The sequence below is a fragment of the Coturnix japonica genome, chromosome 31 (assembly GCF_054131305.1).
Source record: "Coturnix japonica strain WE chromosome 31, WE-NBRP24, whole genome shotgun sequence".
In the NCBI taxonomy this organism is placed as follows: Eukaryota; Metazoa; Chordata; class Aves; order Galliformes; family Phasianidae; genus Coturnix; species Coturnix japonica.
This window is the reverse complement of record NC_140693.1, coordinates 5229585-5251110: the sequence shown is the minus strand read 5'-3', so window position 1 is coordinate 5251110 and position 21526 is coordinate 5229585. Positions and strand designations below refer to the sequence as shown.

The following is a 21526-nucleotide window of genomic DNA, read 5'->3' as shown; positions in this document are numbered from 1 at the left end:
CTGATCACAGCTGTAATGGTTGGAGTGTGTTAGGCTGGTTGCCCCCCCACACCCCGTTCTCTGGTATGAAGGACAAACCTTGCACTGAGGATTGTCTCTGTGTTGGAGGGATGCTATTCCACGTAACGTGTTGCTAGTTCCTGGAAGAATGGGAAGAAAGAGCAGCTCTCTGTGTCTGTCACAGCCCTTGCCAGGCCTCCATCTGAATCTGTAGGAACAGCAGCTGGGAAGTGGGTCGTTTTCCTTCATTTCAAGCTTTGGGCTGTTCATGTGTGCTGTATTTGTGTATGTTTGTGCCTTTGAGGGTTGTGTGGTCCTGTGTCTGCACAGCTGCGTGTGGGTGAACACCAGCACTTGTGAGTTGGTACACTGATGTGTTTTGGGGGGGATATGGGTGTAATCTCTCAATGTCTTCCTACATGTTTGTGAGTGCATTTGGTTACCTTCACCTGTGGATGTGCTTGGGTGTGTTTTATATGGTAGACTGTGTAAATACATATTTGCATAAGGCTGTAAATGCACCAAGGGTGCTTCCTTGTCACTTGAGAGAAGATGGTGCAAGAACTGCTGGGGGGTGTGTGTGTCTGCTGCCATCTGAGGAGGGGAATGGGTACAGTGCACACCTCCAAGTAGTATGAATAAAAGTGCATGCATTCGCTGTCTCTGATAGGGCTGCATGTTTGCATGACCTTCATTCTCTAATAGTTGTTGTTGTGTTTTTTTGTTGTTTTTTTTTTGTCTTGCTTTTTGTGCAATTGCTGCTCTGTTTTGGCTGTTACGTTTGTCGCTGCAGTCATCGCCAGTCATGGAGGAAAAGGTAAATCCTACTGCTATTTGTTAATCATAGTTCTGGAGGTTGCTGTTGGGTGGTCGTGGTGTGATGCTGAAAGGTTCTGTGCTGGCCTATTTGCCCTCTTTGTGTACTGACATCTGCATTAGATTCACTCACATGGCACACTTCCCTTGGCTGGTGCAGAGGGAGCCAGCAAGCTGCTACATCAGGAAGGAGCTCATGCACCCAAAGCAGAAGGGGCAGAGGCTGGATTCCAAACTGGGATCATCCCTGTGTGATTGGACATTTGCACTTCACCTTCCAGATTACTTTAAAAAGTTGTCTTTTCTCCTTTAAATTAGAATCATCAAATCACCAAGGTTGGAAAAGATCCCCAATGATCCAAGTGTCCACCTACCACCAATATTTCCCTTCTAAACCATGCCCTGCCTACCGCATCTACACGTTTCTTGAGCACTTCCTATATGAGCACAAAATACACCTCTTTTCTAAGCAGGGCAGGAAATGCGTGTCACCAGTAACTGTCAGAATGCACATCTGACTTTGGCTGAGGCAGTGAGTTCTGCACCCTCAGCCTACAAAGAGGGCTGTTGCCACCTTGCAATGATGGCAAACCTAGTAGTTCTGTTACATTTTCTAAGCTTTAAGGTCTTACAGGAGGAGCATTCTGATCCAGGTTTTGGCTACTGCAAGCCCTTATAGAGGCTTTTGCTGTTTTCCTCACAACATGAGGTGGAACTAACCAAGTGCTCAGAGTCCCCCTGGACCAGAAGGACGTGGGTGTATGAAAGTCACTCCAAAGGGCTGTAGTCAGCACTGAAAATTTATAGCAACCCTGAGGATATTCTGAACTACTCTGGGGACTGGTAACACCAACATCAGGACTGTGAAACTGAAGTTATCTTTCCTGCAGTTTTTCCTTGATGGGGCACAGAAAGCAGCCATTCCAAGCAGGAGCCATGCTGGCACAGCGGTGCAGTGCGCCGTGTCAGCTGGACAGTGCTCAGAATGGAAAGGCTGAGCATTGGTCTCTTCCGTTAGACATTTTGCTTTCACTTTGTAAATGAACTCTTTTCTGCCCCTGCCATGTCAGTGTGTTTGAGTCAGTCCTGGGGCAGCCTCAGATGCAGCTGCAGTTGTTTTTCACCCGTGGTCACAGATCACAGGATCACAGAACAGGTTGGGTTGAAGGGACTGCTGGAGGCTGCCGGTCCCACTGTGTGATGGTGGTAGCTGAGCTGAGTCTTGGTGAAATGATTGCTGTGTCCAGGAGCAGTGCTGTACTGGGCTGGCATGGAGCCTGATGGAGCAGGGAAGCAGATCGGTGTCTTGCAAGGAGGTGTTGACTGCTGCCCTGTTTCTGGAGTGTTCATGCTGACAAGCTACTTTCTTTTTTGAGTTTCCACCTCCACTGCTTGCTCTACATTTTCTCCCACTGGAACTTGGTCCCCAAATCTGTGCCAGCTTCCATACTGAGAATCAAATCCACAGCTTGCTGGTCACCTGCACTTGCCAGAAAGGAGAGTGATAAAGAAAAAGTAATACAGACATCTGGCTTTATGAGTGATGCATTTATTTATAAGTTTGTATAAATTCTGAATTTTGAGAAGACTGTAGTTGGATATGGAGGAGGAATCACAGAATGCAAGTATTACTTCTCTTGCTTAGTATTAGAAGTGATCCAAAACCCACTGATTTCTGCTGTTGGTGCAAACCAGGTTTGGGGTGGAATGTGCAGAAGTGGCGTGTAGGTGACTCACTTCAGCCTCTTTCTTCGTTCAATGATGCCCATTTTGTTGTGGGATTGTCTGCTGTGGCGTTTTCCCACGGTGCACCCATTTCTCAAAGGACACATTGGTTTGAATTTGCTCGGTTTCTTTGCACTTTTGCTTTTCCTTCAAACACTGCATGGGGGTGCTGATGTCAGTTGTGCCTGTCCTGGTCACTTGACCCCCTTTGACTTTCTAGGCAGATGGTTGGCTCTACCTGTAGACACTCTGGGTCTGAACAAACAGCACCATGGAGCTGTGGGTTTGGGAATCCACACAACTGCTAAGCTGGGGCAAGGAGTGCGGTTCAGTTTCTAATGACTAACATTTTGCATGAGCTAGTGTGCTGTTTCTTTTGTGTATGAAGCTCGTAAACAGCTAACAGATTGGCTTTCCCTCTCTCTCTGTTTCTCTGTTTAGCAGGAAGGAGCGTCCTAACTCTCTGAATGACGATTATGATTTTCAGCATTATTCAGTCCCGCCTTTAGGTTTTCATTGTCTTGAAGCAGTGCTTTGATGTGCTGACTTTTTTGTGAGGAAACATCAACAATACTTCTGCATACCTCCCAAATCCTTTCAAGACTATAGTTAAAGGAGAGGTCCTGCACAAGATCTGAGATGGAAGAAGTCTGTGACTGAATGCATCCAGAACTAATTTGAGATGTCCCTGGCTCATCTTTTTCACAGTCTGAGGAATCCTTTACACTGACAAAGTCAGTACCGATGGCGTGAAACTCTAAGTGACATTTGTATAATTCATCTAATTTGGTCCGCATTTCTTTTACTTGTGACACTTTATCAATTATATATTCTTTGGCAACTTCTATGTTGTTAGTTAGTTGGGCATTTTTGTTTTCAAGTGTCATATTTATAGATTTCTGTTCATCCAGTTCAGAAGCAATTTCCCGATAGTCAGCTTGACCCTGCAGAATTTGTTCACGGAGGGCATCAGCTGTTTCTTCAGAAAAAGAAAGCTCAATACGCAGGCTTGTTACCTGCTTACTGAAATCTTCTTTTTTATTTTTTTCTCTTCTGCATTGTTCTTCAAGCACAGCTAAATGACGTTCCAAGATTTCAGTTCTTTCCCTCAGTGCTAGTACTTCCTTTCGGTACGCGGAGCACTTTTGTTTCATGTGTTCAATTTTCTTTTGCTCTACAGTGTTCTTTTTCTTTCTCTCATTTACAACTACTGTAAAACAAACAAACAAACAAACAAAAAAAAGGGAAAAGGAATGTAGCTCAGATTGATTAAAATCATTATTACATAGCAGTTCACAACACCAAGTAGCAACTTCTAAGTGAAAAACTGTCATAATATGCAAGCCATGCCCTCACATCACATAGTATTTGATACTAGTGAAGGAATTAAAGTTCTCTGAACACGTAATCAGGTGCCTCAGATTTCTATACAGAATTAACAGCAAAAGGTTTTCAGTCTGGAAGAACACTTTTACCATGGCACTACTCAAACCTTCCACTCCACACCAGTAGAAAATCTAATTAGATTTAAGAAACATGGGAACGAGATAGATAATTCACAGCTATATTCTTTCTATCTTCCGTGCTTCAGCAATCCCTATAAGGCAGCCAGGAATCACTCCATCTACATCTAAATGGTAGATAAACAGTTCTCTAAGAAATTTCATTCCAACTCACAGTCCTCTTACTTTCAAAAGAAAGATAAAACCCTGGACAAGTTGATCACTTAAGTGTTGATATCTGTCTCTCTTATTCAGTTGATCTCTAAACAAAATATGAGGATTCCTACTTCTGTCCACACTTACTCTTTTGCATATAAAGTTCATTCATAAAGTTGTACAAATTTGCAGATTCAAGTTTCCATAAATATTCCATTAGCTTGGGGCTGTTTTTTTCTTTAACTGGTGAGCAATTAGCTAAAATCACATGCATTTTCTTTCTATCAAAAGCGACTTCTGCTGTAGCGCCCACGTGCAGCCTGCATTACATACAGATTCACATGTACTGCATGGAAACAGCCTCTTAACTCATCTAAGGAGTTTTATATACAGCCCTCAACTGATTTAAAAGTCATACTGAAGAAACAGCAGTGGCATATTCCACCCTAAACCAGGTTTGGGTTTTGATTGCTGCTCCCAGCATCACTAGTGAGGGGAATATGATTTATAAGTAATCTAAACACTTTATGCTGAAAACAACAAGCAAGCACTAAAGCAAGATAAATAAGACTAGGGAGAAGATGTGTAATGTTCAGTCTAGAAGCTCCTTACACAGGAAGTAGGGAAAAAGCATTATTACAGAGCATAGGAAACAAGACCTAAAAGCTCAGAGAATGGTGTAAATACCCTGAACTTGAAGCTGAGATAACCTAGCATCTCCTAAAACACTTTTGCTCGTGCTACTTATATAACTAATTCTACAAAAGAACCAGCACAACATACCTGTGCTCATTGTTCTACTGTGTATATTTAACATAGCTAAAGAATATATATTAAGCAGTTTTTGAAATTGGATGCTATTAATACTCACAAATAGAAGAAAATTTTAACATGATTGAATACTCAGTACTTCTTAACAGAAAACTTCATGATGGCATTGTGACTATCAGCTACCCATTTTAATTCCTATGTGGAGCATTGCTGTCATTAATTTTTAAATGAGAGCTTTGGTCATATGATTATAACAAACCCACTACTATTTGGAGTATGGAGGAGTCCACATCCCTCCCTCAGTCTCTGGTAAGATGCTTATATGTGATGCCATTCAGTGGTCACATTAGGATTCAATATTTATGCCAAATAAAGGCAGCAGGGACAAATCATCCAAGAACAGTATCTCATCCAAAGAAGGCCTTGACTTTCTCCCTTGCACATATTTTGCAAGAGGAATACAAGAAAGGAAGGGACTACAGCTAAGTTTTAGATTTTCCCTTCTACATTGTATATGCCTTCCGTAATTCTAGGAACACTGATGCTCAGCTGTGCCCAGAAGTGAAGTTAAATGCATCAGAGCTTATCCAAACCATTTTGCTCAAATATTGCCCATGAGCGAGCAATTAGCAGGTCGTCAACAATTTTGATAGTTGCTTCAGGAAAAACAAAACAAACAAACAAAAAAAAGCACTTGAACAGCTGATGCTACTCAGAAGATCAGCAACAGCAGTTGAAACAATCCTAAAGAAACTGCTTTAAAACTATTACCAAATCTGCAAGTGCATCAACAGATGAGGAAAAAGCAGCAAAAAGGAAAAAAATAGTGCAAAAAACTTTTATTCTTAAGCATTCAAAAATGAACAGCATAGGACCTTCTGAAAAAGGGATATTTACATAACAGTTACTTCTATTTACAGTTTAACACAGTGGCTTTTCTCCTTATACCATAAGGTACGCGCTTCACAGCCTTTTGCTTCCGATTCGGAATAGGAAGCAATTTATTGTTTTGGAAGACACCCTGTTCAACGATGGAAGAAACTGTACCTTTCTTTGGAGGTGGCTCTTCCACAGTAGGCTTATCCTCATCAGTACTGCGCTTTCTTCCCACTTCCAACTCAGTTTTCTCTTGTTTCAGTGCTTTAACTGAAAGCACTGAAAATTGGCTGCTTTCAGTTCCTTTATTAGTGTTCTCTTCTGCCGGTTCTGCTTTAATGGTAGTTAAATGGTAGGTAGTCTTTTCCTGTATTGATATAAGATCAGTTACATTGAAGCTTAACAAAAGGAGCACTTAAGTCTCAGTAATCTTCTGTAGGCAAATATTTACACAAAACCATACAGCTAAAATATTTACCCAGTGACTCTATAGACATCAGTTACAAATCTCAATAGCAGACAGAACAAGTACACCTTCAGATAATGACAAGTGCAATACTCGGTAGAGTATACAAGGGAAAGCAAGAGCCTAGCAGGTTACAAAGTAAAAGACTTGCACACAATCAAGAGTTTACCAGTTTATCAAAGAATTTCCTGTTTCCAAGAAGTCAACAAAATTACAAACATGGTCAAAGAGCAAATGGTCAGCTCTCATACAAGTTCATCACATCACACTTCTGCTAAGCTGCTAAAATCACTTTCATCGTGACAGATATAATCCAACCTTAAAGCTTAGTCAGCTCTGTCACGCATATTTTAGATTGTGTCCTTGACCACAAGTGAAGCTTCCTTACTTACAAGATGACGATTGTTAAGCCATGCTGGCACTGCCAAGGACTGATTATTCATCTTTAGTAACTTATGAAAAGAAAAGCCTCAGAAGTGTTCAGGCCACACAATCTCACAGATAGAGTTGGAGCCTTGTTCTTGGAAGAAGTAATAGGTGAGGACATGACTACTCATCACAGTCAGCTTTAATACCATGGAAATACTAAGTTGCAGTGATGCAGACAGTCAAAGACTAAGAAGGGTCAAGTTGCTAAGCTTACAAGGTTAGAGATCTGAGTGACAGAATTAACTATAAATGTTTTCAGAGCTACTTCAGGCTACCAAACATCAAATAATGAACAAAAACCACCAGAAGTGGTATGCACACATACTTAATCAAGCTAGTCTTCACATATTCAGTAGCTCGCAGTACATTAGTCAGGATAAAGTTTTATGGACTGCATAGAACGTGGAGATATCCTGACCATTCCTACTCGTACTTCCAACTCTATTCAACATACTTTTACTGTTGCTCTTCCTCTGATGTAGGAGTGTGAGGCAGGAGTTAGTGGAACACACTGATATTTTTGTTGTTTGTGTTAACAACAACTACCTTCAGATAAATTTGAATTGTTTACAATTTCAAGCGAGTACCAGCTACATACAGAAAATCACTTTTCCAAAAATGTGTTGATTACAAGCATAGAATTAGTGTTTTTCTTTTTTTGTATAAGGATACGGAGATGTGTAAAACTCACATAATCTTTTACTTTTTCTTCTAAATGAGATTTTAAGTCTTGTAGCTCTGTAATAATGTCATCTTTCTGCACCACGATGTCCATTAGCTCTCGAATCCTTTCATTTTGTGTATTCATTTTCTTGGAAATAAAAAATAAAAAAAAATCAGTCATCAGTTTCTAATGTAGTGTTAAGTAGCTGAATTACACAATGCATTAAAGGCAAATTCAGTTAATCTAAGCTCGGTAAGAAATCTATTAATGGAGCCTACTGGAATAGCATTTTAAGCTACCACAAGTTGGTATTAAAACAATTTTACACAACATCTTCTTGATAAAGTTACCTCAGTTGCTTCTTTAAGTTGCTCAACAGACTCATCCAATTTAATCACCTGCATTTCAAAGTCTGTAACACACAGAAAAGGTTGTATTACATAAGTAGCCAATAGATAGTTTATTAAGTAATCAATTTTTCCAGATATTCTAACGTTTAGGTAGCTTTTGAACAGATTAATTAATTTGCATGTGGTCTTCACTTATTGGGAGTGATTCAAAAGTTTTCTATATTTCTTGGAACGAAAACATTGCATCAACAAGACATAAAGAAGAGTAGAGATTACAATATAAAAGTAAAAATCAAGATATAGACATTTAACCCCATACTTACGAAAGCGTAAAGCTGCTCGTTGCAGTTTAAAGGAGAGGGGGAAAAAAGAAAAGAAATAACCAAAAACCGTGGAATTGCTGAACCTGAATATACACAAGGAACAAACTATCACTTATGTACAGGCTATGGTTCCAAAGGTAGAACATCTCCTCTAATTCCTACTCAAACTGGTTATTTCTCTTTTAGATTAATGAACTATTTCTGTCTTCTACCTTTCACATCGCATAACTCACCTTTGTTCTTCTGCATCAGCTCTTCTTCAGTTTTAAGTAGTTTGCTGTTTCTCTCTGTTAGCTCTTCTTTGGTCTCCATCAGTTCAAAGTTAGTTTTCTCCAGCTGCTTTTCAAACCAGCCAGTATCTTCCTTCGGGTCCCCCAGGGATACAATGGAACTATGTGCTGTCTCAGCTTGCTCTTTAATATCCATGACATCATAATGCACAGAATCAAGAATGCCCTCAGGATCAACACAGGTGTCAGGCACTATGCTATGTTCTCCACCCTGAAACGTAATTTATAATCAGTTAAAACTGGTGAATAGCTGACTACATAATAGCTGTTATTTCTACAGATAGTCTGGATAGCCACTATGAAGACAGCCATACAAGAAGTTTTTAATTTCAGCTTCAAAACCCACCTCACAAATTTACATACAACATGACAGTGATTCGTATGGGGGGAAGATAAGTGGCATTCTAGTAACAGCTAATATATTTTATAGTATTTGATGACCACACTCCCCCTTTTTTTTTTTTTTTTTTTTTTTTTAAATATTACCCCAGATTGTTCTCCTTCAAATTTAACGTACAAGTTCGGACTCCCCTTTTCTTTGTATACAGCGTAAATTTTCATTTTGTGTTGCAGAAACAAGGAAAACGCCCAAATTCCCAAAGCTTTCTGAAACTGTTCTTAAGGCTCAGCAACTATTCCTGCTAGATGAAGAATAGATGTATCTTGCTCATCATACAGCAACACAGCATGCACTTCTTTGTAAACAGCCTTGTGTTTCTACAAGATGTGCCCATAACATTTAAATAGTAAAAAGGAAAATATTTAAGAAAAAAAAAAGAAAAATACCAGGGTGTCATGGTTTAATAATTTCGTAATTTTGCTATCAGTATTCCACATCATAACGTCATATAAAGCATGAATACTTTTACTGCTCCCGAACACTTGCAGTATATTGTTGATATTGTCGTGTGGGGCCATACAGCAGCAGAGATTTTCAAGAAAAGAAAACAGATAATCCAAATTCTTTTGCAAGCTGGTTTTGCCATTAAGCGCAGCAAGGTGAAGGGGTCTGCCCAGGAAATCCAGTTCTTAGGTGTAAAATGGCAAGATGGGCATCGACACATCCCAGCAGATGTGACTGACAAAATCACTGCTATGTCTCCTCCCACCAACAAGACAGAGACCCAATCTTTTCTGGGAGTAGTGGGCTTTTGGAGAATGCATGTCCCAAACTACAGCCACATAGTGAGCCCCCTCTATCAGGTAACACGGAAGAAGAATAATTTCTCATGGGGTCCTGAGCAGCAGCAGGCTTTTGAGCAGAGAAAACAAGAGATAGCCCGTGCCGTGGCCTTGGGGCCAGTACGGACGGGACAGGATGTAAAGAACATCCTCTACACTGCTGCTGGAGAGAAAGGTCCCACTTGGAGTTTGTGGCAAAGAGCTTTAGGAGAAACCCAAGGCCAACCCCCGGGACTTTGGAGTCGAGCATATAAAGGGTCAGAGGAGTGCTACACTCCAACTGAGAAGGAGATCTTAGCCGTGTATGAGGGGGTTTGGGCTGCTTCTGAAGTAGTTGGGACAGAGGTTCAGCTCCTTCTAGCACCTCGCTTGCCTGCGGCCCCCCTGTCACGGACACAGGTAGATTTTTGTCTAAACCGTGACAACTACCCAGAATGCAGCATAAGGGAATTTTTGCCTAGAACTCTGGAGGACTATTTGTAACTCAGAAAGGTCAGAGATAGAAAGTTCACACTGATTTCTGGGTCACCAGCCTCACCGTACATCAGCATTTTTGGTTTTTATATGATACATAAAGTTCTCAATAGCACTGCTCTAGTCGGTAGTTCTTTCCCTTTCTGTGCAGCTTGCTCTGTGCATGGCTTGTGAACTGCTATTCAGGCCAGACAGCTGCAGCCCCAAAGACCTGCCATAAATGTACAAATTCTACCAGGATAATGTCTTGATAATATGACGAAGGATGCGGCTTTCTCGCTCTGACATGTAAAAAGTGCACTTCCACTTTCTTCAATTTTCACATCTGAAAGTTCCTTGATAAAGTAATTAGGTTTTTCTGGAAGGAAAAAAAAAAAGGATGAGGGTGTAGGACAAAGGGATTTGTTACCCCAACAAGTCCCAAGCATACAGAGGTGTCCTGAATCTCCTTTGCCCTCATTTCAGAATATCACATAGAGATGCAAAGAGTCTAAGAAGACCACAGAGTCCACCCATTTACATAGGTTTGATAATTCCAGTAGATATCTGGAAAGTTCAATACCATTATACATGCGCTGGTAGGATCTCATCTGATAAACTGCATATAGTTTGGATTACACATATTCAATATAGACTAATTCAGATTGCCATCTTTTCTTGGCTCACTAACACCCAAGATCATAGAATCATAGAATGATCACAGAATCATAGAGTGGCCTGAGTAGAAAAGGACCTCAAAGATCATCTAGTTTCAAACCCCCTCCAAGGGGTCACCAACCACCAGACCAGGCTGCCCAGATCCACATCACACTGGAGAATCATTCAGTTTCCAGATTATTTTAAGGAAAAGATTTTAATCCATCATATTTTCTGAAAACTAAGAATTGATCCTGCTCAAGGAAACAGAAGAGAAAAACATCACCCACAGGCTGCAGATATTTACCTCGACTTCTCTACATGCCATCCCCAGTGTGCTTTTCAACTCACCTTGCACAGTGACCCTGGCTTTTGTTATGGAGTCCTCTGTCTCACAGGGGTACTCCCCACTGTCCTTGGCAGTAGAGTCATGGATGATCAGAATGGCCCCACTTCCCTCCTGCTGCAAGTCGTACTTCTGGCTTTTTCTGATTGCTTTGCCATCCTTGTACCACCTGATGTTCAAATCCGGTTTTGACAGCTCACAGCTCAGGCTGATGTCCTGCCCTGCTGCTGCTGTCTTATCCTCCAGCTGTTTTGAAACCTCAGTAGGTTTTCCTGGAAGAAAACATTGCTTTTTGAGTAACATACACTTAGGGTAGGATGCCTCTCTCAAAATACATACATCTACATGCTGGAGATAAGTTAGAGAGGCACTTGCAACAGACGCCATCCTACAGCCAGCAGTAATCTGCAAAGTACAGACAATAGAATTCCAGGCAGCATTTATTCTCTCTTAAATCTACCCAATTGAGGATGATGAACCATGTCTGAAAACTGCCTCTCTCTTCTCTCCACTCATCACACTGGGAGCCTCGGATGATGCTCTCAGATGCACATGCTCTAGATAGGAATTTGTTGTACAGCTAGACGATGTGAAGGCCATCCCTTCAGCTTATACTTAGAGGATTTTTGCTCCCTCAGTTCCCTCAACAGATCATTCCTGATTTACTGTTAATGGAACAAGCTGTAGTGAGATGACCATTGCCAACACTACCCCAGTGCTTTGGGTAGTTCTCACATTTGTGTAAAATGTTTCCTCCTTTTACTTATTTTTAAGAGAAATTCTCAGTGCTTCAAGGTTCAAGTAGAAGGTTGCTATTCACTTTAACCATATTATGAGTTAGCTCTCACGACAATCTTATCAGAAGACAGTTGAAGGAATCAGACCCCAGAATCTCTCCCATCTCATTACCTTTCACAGACAGAGAGGCTTTGGAGGTTAGACCACGGGCAGTAAAAACGACTTCCTCAGTGTCCGTAGGAGTCACACTTTTGATAATGAGAGTATATTTCCGACTCACGTTAGAAGCTTTAAATCGCCCACCACTTTCCACTCTGCTTCCAGTCAGTGTCCAGTTGAACTCATCAATGCTTTCATGGGAGAGAATGCATTCAAAAGTACAATCTTCTCCCTCCTGGATTTCAGTGTTTTTCAGCCGTTTGGTAATGCCAATATTCAGCTCTGGAAGATAAGAGATAGGTTAGTATGAGGTTTATATGGAGAAAAGGCATTTGTGACATATGTGAGTAGCAGTACTGGTGTTTTAACTCAGGATTTGCAGAACATGGCTGTGTTCCTTACTGATGTATTCTCTAAGACATTCTCCACTCAGAATTACCAGAAAGCTATAAAAAAAAGAGACGTGAATCTCTTGTCTTTGCTCTGGAAGAACTACAATTAGAGCAGCTCAGTCCATGGAGCAGAATGAAGATTCAATGAGCTACAGAGGGAAAAACCTAACAGAGAGGACAACTCTAAGATGCTGCGTGAGAAAAAGGGTTTTGCCTATGACAAGAAATTAACTGTTTCTATTAGCTCATTTGTTACCATCCTACCCCTATTGGTGTTCAAACCATTTCTCCATTTTTGGTATGTTTAGAAAGGAAATATTTCCAGGACATTCTTGATGTGTTTGGTGATTTCCATGGCAAAATGAGATACATTTACATCAAAAGCAATGGGAATTTTCCAGACATCACTGCACTAAATTGCAGTAATACACTTCTATTGTAGAAACTATTAAAGCTCAAGGGGGAATAGGTGTAAGACATAGTGACCACACTGAATGTGCTTTCAGCACTCCTTTACTTTCCACAGTACTTACCCTGAATGCCGACCTTTGACTTGGCAACATCAGTGCCAATATCACAGGTATAGAAACCTGCATCTGACATCTCGAAGTCATGGATAAGGGGATATAGGGTCTTCCCAGACTGTACCAGTTCATACTTGTTGCCAGAAGGGAGCACAACACCGTCCTTTTTCCACACTGGTTTGACCTTCTCTTTATAGAGACTTCGCATTCCAATTTAATCACACCCCGCTCCTCACCAAAAACATCATCCAAGGACTTCATGAAGACAGCAGGGTTCTCTGCAATTAAACAGGCAAAACAGAACAACATGATACAGAAGATCAGACATTTCCAGTTGCTTTCAGATTTTTAAAGAGGGATAAATAAATCTTCACCACTACTGACGACACCAAGATAGAACCTAAAGCGGTTTCATGTCTGTTGACTGAATACGCTTTATGGAATTCTGAACTAATCAGTAGGAGAATACAGGGAACAGGAGGGACAGCCTGCATTGCCTTGGGTGGGACTGATATCATATGAAGTAATTGGGATGCAGCTCTTCTAAAGCTGGAGAGCTGGCATTGCCCTCACATGGAGCAGAGCTCATACAGCAGGCCACAGGATTAAGAGGAACACTTTTGATTTTCCTGTATTATTGACTACTCTTATCTGTCTTCTATTTCACACATCAGATGTTTATACTGGGGAAAAAACTTCCACCAAATGCAAAAGAAAGGAGAAAGAGGAAATCCTTCAAACTCTGAGCGCATAGAGTAAAAGAGCTTAATTGCTGGGGAGAGCAGATTAGAATCACAGTATCCTTAGAATTGGAAGAGACCCTTAAAGGCCATCTAGCCCAGCTCCCCTGCAATAAAAAGGGACATTCACAGCTAGATCAGGTTGCTCACAGCCTGGTCATTAGTCATCCCAGAGGCAAAACACACACTGAATGATCTCTCCCTGCAGTCATAAATCCTTAATTCCATAAATCACTGGAAGAAAGCCCATCATGACTTTGGTGGCTATCTGAGCCCCAGAGAGGTGAGCTTTAGAAGCAGGATTGCTGCACAATAGAATGAACTGGAGCTCCTTAGCATCTCTTACATCCAGGAGGGGTGTGATCAGACCCACCTATCACCTTCAGGTGCGCTTTCTGACACCCTGTCTGACTTCACTGTCACTGTGCCAGCATCCTCAGGCTTAACCTGCTTCATTGTCATTGTGCAGCAATTGCCAACGTTCTTGATGTCATTGTAATTGTTGGTGTAAAGGAGGTTGCCATTCAGGAACCATTCCACGTCCTCGTCATCATAAGACAGCTCGCAGGAGAAGACAGCAGAGCTTTCTTCTTCAATTTCCTCATCCTGCAGGTGCTTCGTTACTTCTACATTGCAGGCTGTGGGGAAACAAGGTGAACTGTTACCACTGTTACTATAAATCATACTGGGATGTGGTAGAATGGTTGGACTAGATGATCTTTGTGTAATCTTCTCAGTGAAGACTATACATTTATAAAGTTAGCAGGAGAGAACGGCAGAAATCAACCTCAAGAAGAGAAATCTGAGGTGAAATAGGACATGGAAGAGGCCACCCTCCCTGCTCATACCTTCAGCTGTCAGCGTGGCCTCAGTCTCTGCAATTCCTGCCTTGCACTTGTACACATCAGCATCATCGGGCTTCAGCTTCAGAATCCTGAGCTCTGCTGAATGCTTATTCCTCTTGATCTTGTACTTCTCAGAGGGCTTGATGAGTGTGTGGCCCTTGAACCATTTCACAACCTTTGGAGAAGGCCTGAAGTCACAGGACAGGATGACAGAATGACATTCCAAAGCTGTCTTGTCCTCCAACTTCCTGGTGATTTGTATATGGTAATCTGCAAAGCAGGGGTGGAAGAGAAGAAAGGATGAGGACAATTGGAAGAAGAGGAAAGTCTCTTGCGTGTATTCCATTCCTAATAATGTCAAGTTCACAATGGTTTTTTGAACCACTCCAAAGATAAAACAAACGATTGTCTATAGGGAATGCCATTGACTACATTTCTATAAAGTAATACTGTATATTATCTACCAAATGCAAGGTCCAGCTCTTGTTCTGTGCTTATTAAATTGCTCCCAGTTGAGGCTTTTATTCAAATAAGAGTGAGTTGAAAATATAACAAGTACTTTAGGGTGTGAATGGAGACTCTTACGCTGGGGACAACAGCAGATAAAAAACCTGGAAGTTTCTTTCAGGTGAAATCAATGACAAACTGCATCAAATTTAGGTGCTACCAAACTTAAACTTGTCTAGTTCAGAAATACAATTAATTTCACCTGATTTGACTTCTTTGGTATAGCCAAGGACAAAACCTCAGCTCTGCAGATCTGAATAGTAAGCATATCACAGCTATTCAAACAGATCTTTTACTGAGATGCAGCTGTCTCATTTAGTGTCCAACGACTTTGAACTGGAAATGGAGCAGACCCTCCAGACACACACACAATATTTCAAAGACCCCAGTGAAGGAAGGCTGTACGTTAATTAATTCTTCATCTTCATGATGTAAACCAAGCCAGGATATGTTACCTCTGACAAGCAGATTGGCTGTGGATTTTGATTTGCCAATTGAGAACTGAATGGTGCTTGTCATATCAGTGGTGGTTTTCGGTATGGTCAGCTGGTGGATGGTGCCTTCTTGCTGCATAATCAAGTTTCTGCCAGCCTGTAAGACTTCCCCACGTAGGAATACCACTTGGGAGGTTTCACAGAAGGAATGGATATCTCGCATTCAAATTTGGCTTCTTCAGGCTCAGTCACATCCTCATCACACAGCTCCTTTACAATATTAACTGATTGCTCTTTAAGAAGCATGGAACAAGAGAAAGCAGAGATTTAGAAGGAATGTAAAAAACCCTTACATTATCACCCCACTTACTCACGTCAGCATTACTGCACATGAACACTACACCTATCAGCTCAGAATGCCTTGAAACATCATTAAAAAATAATAGAAAGAAAGGAATGTTGTTAAGAAGTCAGACAATAAGATTGACAACCTGAAAAGAGCCCAGATCTTCTGATTCCCAGTCCAACATCTAAATCAAACCATGACCTTCCCATCCCAATATCAAACTCCTCGCATTACGAAATGGAAAAGAGGTTCAATGAAACACGGACATTGATAATTACTTTGGTTAAATACAGCAACTTAGCTCTGAACAACAAGTTTTCACCTAGTAAAGGTCTCTGTAGCTCAAATGTAATGACTCTACTTAGGAGAAATTCATTTTCCAGGAAGTTCTTGCCCTTATAATAGTAACAGTGGCAAAACTGGGGACTGAACTCTTGAGTAGTGTGCTAACTCAAATGTCTCCCTTTTCTTTATCACACTTAACATCATATATATACCCTAACATTGTATATATTAAAAAAAAAAACCAAAAACAACCCTGTGCTCTTTTCAAACAGCAAGAGAAAATGAAGCAAAAGTCAAGCTATGTTTTTTATCCCTCAACGTTCAAACACAAATCTGAAGTTTAAAAGTAGAAAATCAACCTCATAAGAAAATAATCTGTTCTACTTAGCAAAAGTAAAACCCAAAAGAGAAGCTGGATATTTTGTGGGCAGAAAGGTAGGTAGGTAGGAGTTTTTATTTCTGTGAAAGGTCCTGATGGCGTTCAACTTTTTTGACATTCTTGCAAATGATGTTAGCTGGTCCATGTCACTTGTTCCACCCTAACCTCAGTCCCAAAACAAAAGGGGAACTCCCTTCTGAACCCTCTTCACTTCATTTCAGATGTCTTATATGCTTGATCTCCAACCCACCCCCCACTCAGGAGAAAGATCCCCCGCTTACGCCCTACCATCTTGCCGCATTCTGATGTTGTCATCAGCCTTCAGCTTGTTGTCATCTTTGTACCACTGGGTCTGAACCTCATCTTGTGAAATCTCACAGACAAAAGATGCACTCCCATATTCATTCACTTCCACATCTTCCAGTGGTTTAACAATCTTTATATCTCCAGCTGTGAAACAGTAGAGATATATTTGTCAGGGTATTTCCAGAACTGAGTGCAGCATCTTTTCCTTACACATATTTGCATAGAAAATAAGTAGGATTATGTTTTATTCTAAACCATCTTCCATTCCTGAGTCATTTCCCTTTTCAACACAGTCAATGCATTATTGCCCTTGAACTTAAAGATAGACTTACTAGCTACAATGGAGCTCCCTGCAAACAGTTTTCATGGAAACCAGAACCTCATTTATACTAAAACCTTTCAAGCAAATTTAAGGGTAGAAAAACAACAGAACTGACTGAATCTTTAAGGTCATTTAGTTCCAGTCCCCCTGCTATAGGCAGGGACACCTCCCTCCAGACCAACTCTTCTCCTCAGGGTCAAGGCTTCTCTCAAATCATTCTCCTCTAAGCCTGTGCCTGTACTTGGGATTGCCCTGACCCAGGTGCAGGGCCTTGTACTTGGCCACACTCAAGTTCATGAGGCTGCCAAGGGCCCACCTCTCCAGCCTGTCCAGGTCCCTCTGGGTAGCATCCCTTCCCTCTAGCACATCAACAGCATCGCTCAGCTTGGTGTCATCTGCAAACTTGCTGAGGCTGCATTTGATTCCACTGTCCATGTTGCCTACAAAAATGTTAAATAACACCGGTCCCAACACCACCCTCCACCTGGACACTGAGCTATTGACTGCAGCTCTCTGAGTGTGACCATCCAGACAGTTCCCTATCCTGCAACTGGTCCATCCATCAAAACCATTATTCTCCAGTTTGGTGACCAGGATGTCATGCAGGACGGGATCAAATGCTCTGCATAAGTCCATGTAGATGATGTCAGTTGCTCTCCCATTATCCACTGATGCTGTTACTCCATCATGAAAGGCCACCAAGTTTGTCAGGCATGGCTTGACCTTGATGAAGCCATATTGGTTACCACCATCACCTCATCTTTATTTTCCAAACTATGCCAAGGAGAACTAGACAGAACTCTACAATGTCGTGTCACTACAAACCTGTCTGAATCATTGGCTTCTCTGCATGCTCATCACTAGTCTCTCCTTAGCTTGTGTGCCCACAGTGTATGGGGAATGTCAGCCACAAATCTTACCTAGGGGACATCTTTGCTTCAAAATCCCTTGAACATCACACAATCCTTTTTAACTGTCCAGGTCTGCACTTATTTGTGTCAGAATCAGACCATATTTCTGTGCTGCTATTTCCCTTTCCTTCTGAAGGGCCTGGATACAACTTGGATTAACCTCAGGAGCAGAGTTACTGCATAAAACAGCCAGTACTGAAACAGCAACCCAACCTGGTTGCAGACTGAGAGAGAAAATGTGAGTTCACCACCTGTGAATAATGAGACTTCTCTTATTTCCCTGGGAAGTAATGTCCACTTTTTTACTTTGACGGAGCTCCTTCCCATCCTAGAAGGGAAAATATCAAGTCAAATCTACATTAGTCCTTCCATCTCTGCACTCAGCAAAGGCAGCCTTCAGATCTATGCTTAATTCACCCAATTCCCTAGAATTAATGGAACTGTACTTACTGGAACATATGCTGAAGCTTAAGCACAGTGCAGTGTTTTCAACATGTAGGAATGGCTATAGAACATGCATAAATTCTTGCTGACATATGACAGCTTAAAGCACTGCAGAGGACTGTTAACAAGCCCATTTGGACATCACCTTGAATAAATGATGTTATCCCCAAGTAAGGGAAGGAACAGCTGAGCACTGGGGAGGTACACAAAGGGCCAGAGCAAATTCTCACACTGTCAGGTGCAAAGAAAACTGAGATTTCACCCTAAAACCCAGTTCACAACAAGGCTACAAAATCCTGGCTGAGAATTTCTGAATGCTCACCAGTTGTTTCCAGCTCGAAGGTCATCTTCTGGCCAGCAGCCTCGCAGATGTATTCTCCAGCATCTTTCTTCTCCAGCTGCTCCAACCAGACGCCATGTTTTGCCCACAGATTCCATTCTGAACTTTCTGGAGGAGGCAAGCAGTCTTCCATCCTTGAACCATTTTACTCCAGTTGGATCCTGTGCTACTTCACAGCTGAGGGAGGCACTTGCTGCCAGGGCAGCACTCACCTCTTTCTGCACCTGCTCCTGGTTTATAAACACAGGTTTTGGCTCTGAGGGAAGAAAAGAAAAACAGAAGGACTGAAATGAGACCATCTTGCTAGTTTATACAGGTTGGAACAGGTTTAGGTTACCGCTTGTGCCCAAACTAATAGCCTTCATAGAGAATATCAGCTCTTCTGTTGAAACAAAGTGTCAAATCTAGGCAAGAAAGAACCTAGGAACTGAAGGAACCAAAAGGGTCCTTGAACACCAGTCCCATGGTTGCAAGTCACTATGCAAACATATTGAACCGAAAAGAACATCTGTCCAACCAAAACCTGAGTTCCTTTTACTTAAGACCCACTGTGAAACATCAAAACACATAAACATGCGATAGTCAAACCACTGGCTGCCTTTTCATGACCCAGAACAGTACTCCTGGCTTCCTGAACAGACTCCTCATGGCCTCTACCATTGCCACAACTGTGACTGTCAAAGGCACAAAGGAAATATGCTCACCAACGCAGTCCTTTGTTCTTTGTGTGTGATTTGCAGATATCTATCTTACTTTGAGCTCTGGGAATAGTCAGCTCTACCAGGTCTCTTACTGTGAGTAGCACACTCACCTATCCAGATGCAGCCTCCAACATAAAGGCATAGTAAAAAGGCAGTGTACTACTAGGAGAAGTTCCTGCTTCTCCTGCCACGAAAGGCTGCACGTAGAACATGCACTCCAGCCTCACTGCACATACTTATCTTAGTCAAATGTTTAGGTGAACAAGAATTACAGTTTGGGATCTCAGGCACAGGAGAGATTTGAATAATATCTTGAACACTGCTTCCATTGTACATATATCAGTAATTATTCTACAGACAGACTGAAACAGGTCTTTGTGCCATACTAAATCCAAATACTTGCTACAAACCCAGGCAGTCAAGTATAGGGAAAAACCTCAGCACAGACTACTGCACCTGGATCACTGTATAATAGAAACTAGATTTTACTTTACTGTTCTCTGCTGTATTTCAGACAACACCTGTCTTACCTGTGACATGAATCTTGAAGGTGAGTTTCTGGCCAGCAGCCTCGCAGCTGTACTCCCCTGCATCTTTCTTCTCCACCTGGCTCACCACCAGCCGACGCTGTTTGCCCTCTGACTCCACCCTGAACTTCTTGCTCGAGGTGATCAGTTTCCCCTCCTTGTACCACTTCACCTCCGTCTTCTCCTGGGCCACCTCGCAGCTCAGCGTGGCATTTTCTGTTGGTGCAGCCTTCATCTCCTTCTGCATCTTCTCCTTGTTGATAAAAGCATCTTCTGCTTCTGGAATTGAAGGCAAACGGGCACATTTAAGACATGAATCTTTTCTACACAGCCTTCCCCAAATGCCCAGATTAGTCTTTGGACTGTACCGTTGAGGACAGCTTTCCCACTCACATTTCCTGACAGTGCTATGAACTGAATGCCAACATCTGAACTATATCAATTGCCAGTGAAGAACTTCCTCTCTGCCAGACCAAAACAGCTTAGATAGCCCTAAACTTGTTTTCATTTCCACCAGTATCATGTTCCAGAATCTTCAAAAAGAAAACAACACCCCTTTCCCCACTGTCCAGCAGCACACCAGCATACGCAGTCATTGAAAAGTCTGTTTCATACAAGGGGACAGGCATTAAATTGTCCAAACAAGCTGACAGCTGTAAGTTGCTTTGCCAGCAAAAGCCAGGTGAGGGTCAAGGTTAAATTCTCTTTGTGATTAAGTCATAGTGAGGAAATGTATTTTTCTCACCTACTTATTTCTGAAAAAATTCTAATATCTCCTGAGTTTTCAGATGCAGTAATAAAATGGTTTCCCCTATGGAATCATAGAACGGTTTGGGTATAGAAGGAAGCTTTAAAGATCATCCAGTCCAACCTCTTGCCGTGGTCAGGGACATCATTCACTAAATGAGGCTGCCCAGGGTCCCCATCCAGCCTGGCCTTGGACACTCCCAATGATGAGTCACCCACAACCTTCACTGGACAATCTGTTCCAGTGTATCACCACCCTCATCATAAAGAACTTTTCTCATGTCCAAACTGAGTCTACCCTCTTCACTTTTGAAACTATTGCCCTTTGTTATGTTGCTATAGACGCTGGTAAAAAGCCTTTTTCCACTTTCTTATCAGACTCTCCTAATAAATAGAACGCCTGTCTTCCTCCATTTCTGGAAAGAAAAGCACCAGCTTGAAGCCTTTCTATTTTTAAGCATTTCTTTTGTACCTGCTATAGAGAAGAAAACAAAAGAAAATACAGGAAAACCTTTTTAGTTGCAGGTTTCTTTAATTTAATAGAAACCACCAATGCCGCCTTCTAGCATTGTGACCAAATGCTGTCTCTGAGACTATTTAGGAAGAAGCATTTGCAGGGGTGTGCTTGTGCCCTGAAGATATCTTTAATATTCTTTAATTTCCCCTGTAATTATTGACTTCTCATTTTGCTATCATTGCATCTACTTGAGATCCCCAGGGAAATTCCCCAATTATTTCCAGCCTGTCTTAAGCTGAGGCTACCCAAGTCCTCTGCGTTCATAGCTTCAGAAGGCAAACAGAAAGTACACGAATTAAACAGAATTTAAGCACCGTCTACATCACTGAATGCTGGGGTTGAATGTGTTAAACCAC

At 41.7% G+C, this 21526-nt stretch overlaps 3 protein-coding genes across 4 annotated transcripts; all 3 read right to left on the bottom strand.

Annotated features, from left to right (window-relative positions):
* Nucleotides 1–2349: 2349 nt before the first annotated feature.
* LOC146755686 (kinesin-like protein KIF20B) lies at nt 2350–10463 on the bottom strand. Its single transcript, XM_085525366.1, has 6 exons — nt 10260–10463; nt 8312–8579; nt 7756–7817; nt 7433–7552; nt 6018–6213; nt 2350–3751 (listed from the first exon to the last, which is right to left on the bottom strand). The coding sequence occupies exons 2-6, from the start codon at nt 8502–8504 to the stop codon at nt 2997–2999; spliced, it is 1326 nt and encodes a 441-aa protein (XP_085381492.1). The 5' UTR covers nt 8505–8579; nt 10260–10463; the 3' UTR covers nt 2350–2996.
* A 556-nt stretch (nt 10464–11019) lies between these two features.
* On the bottom strand, nt 11020–14792 carry LOC146755685 (obscurin-like). Its single transcript, XM_085525380.1, has 5 exons — nt 14408–14792; nt 13933–14197; nt 12829–13097; nt 11916–12185; nt 11020–11278 (listed from the first exon to the last, which is right to left on the bottom strand). The coding sequence occupies exons 1-3, from the start codon at nt 14748–14750 to the stop codon at nt 13064–13066; spliced, it is 642 nt and encodes a 213-aa protein (XP_085381506.1). The 5' UTR covers nt 14751–14792; the 3' UTR covers nt 11020–11278; nt 11916–12185; nt 12829–13063.
* A 592-nt stretch (nt 14793–15384) lies between these two features.
* Nucleotides 15385–18909, bottom strand: LOC146755684 (myosin-binding protein C, cardiac-type-like). Of its 2 annotated transcripts, none has more exons than XM_085525385.1 (3): nt 18661–18909; nt 16644–16805; nt 15385–15638 (listed from the first exon to the last, which is right to left on the bottom strand). In XM_085525385.1, exons 1-3 carry the CDS (start codon nt 18809–18811, stop codon nt 15487–15489), a joined length of 465 nt encoding a protein of 154 aa, XP_085381511.1. In that variant the 5' UTR covers nt 18812–18909; the 3' UTR covers nt 15385–15486. The 2 variants fall into 2 exon arrangements, with proteins under 2 accessions (XP_085381511.1, XP_085381512.1); XM_085525386.1 differs by lacking the exon at nt 18661–18909 and adding an exon at nt 18146–18478.
* Nucleotides 18910–21526: the final 2617 nt, after the last annotated feature.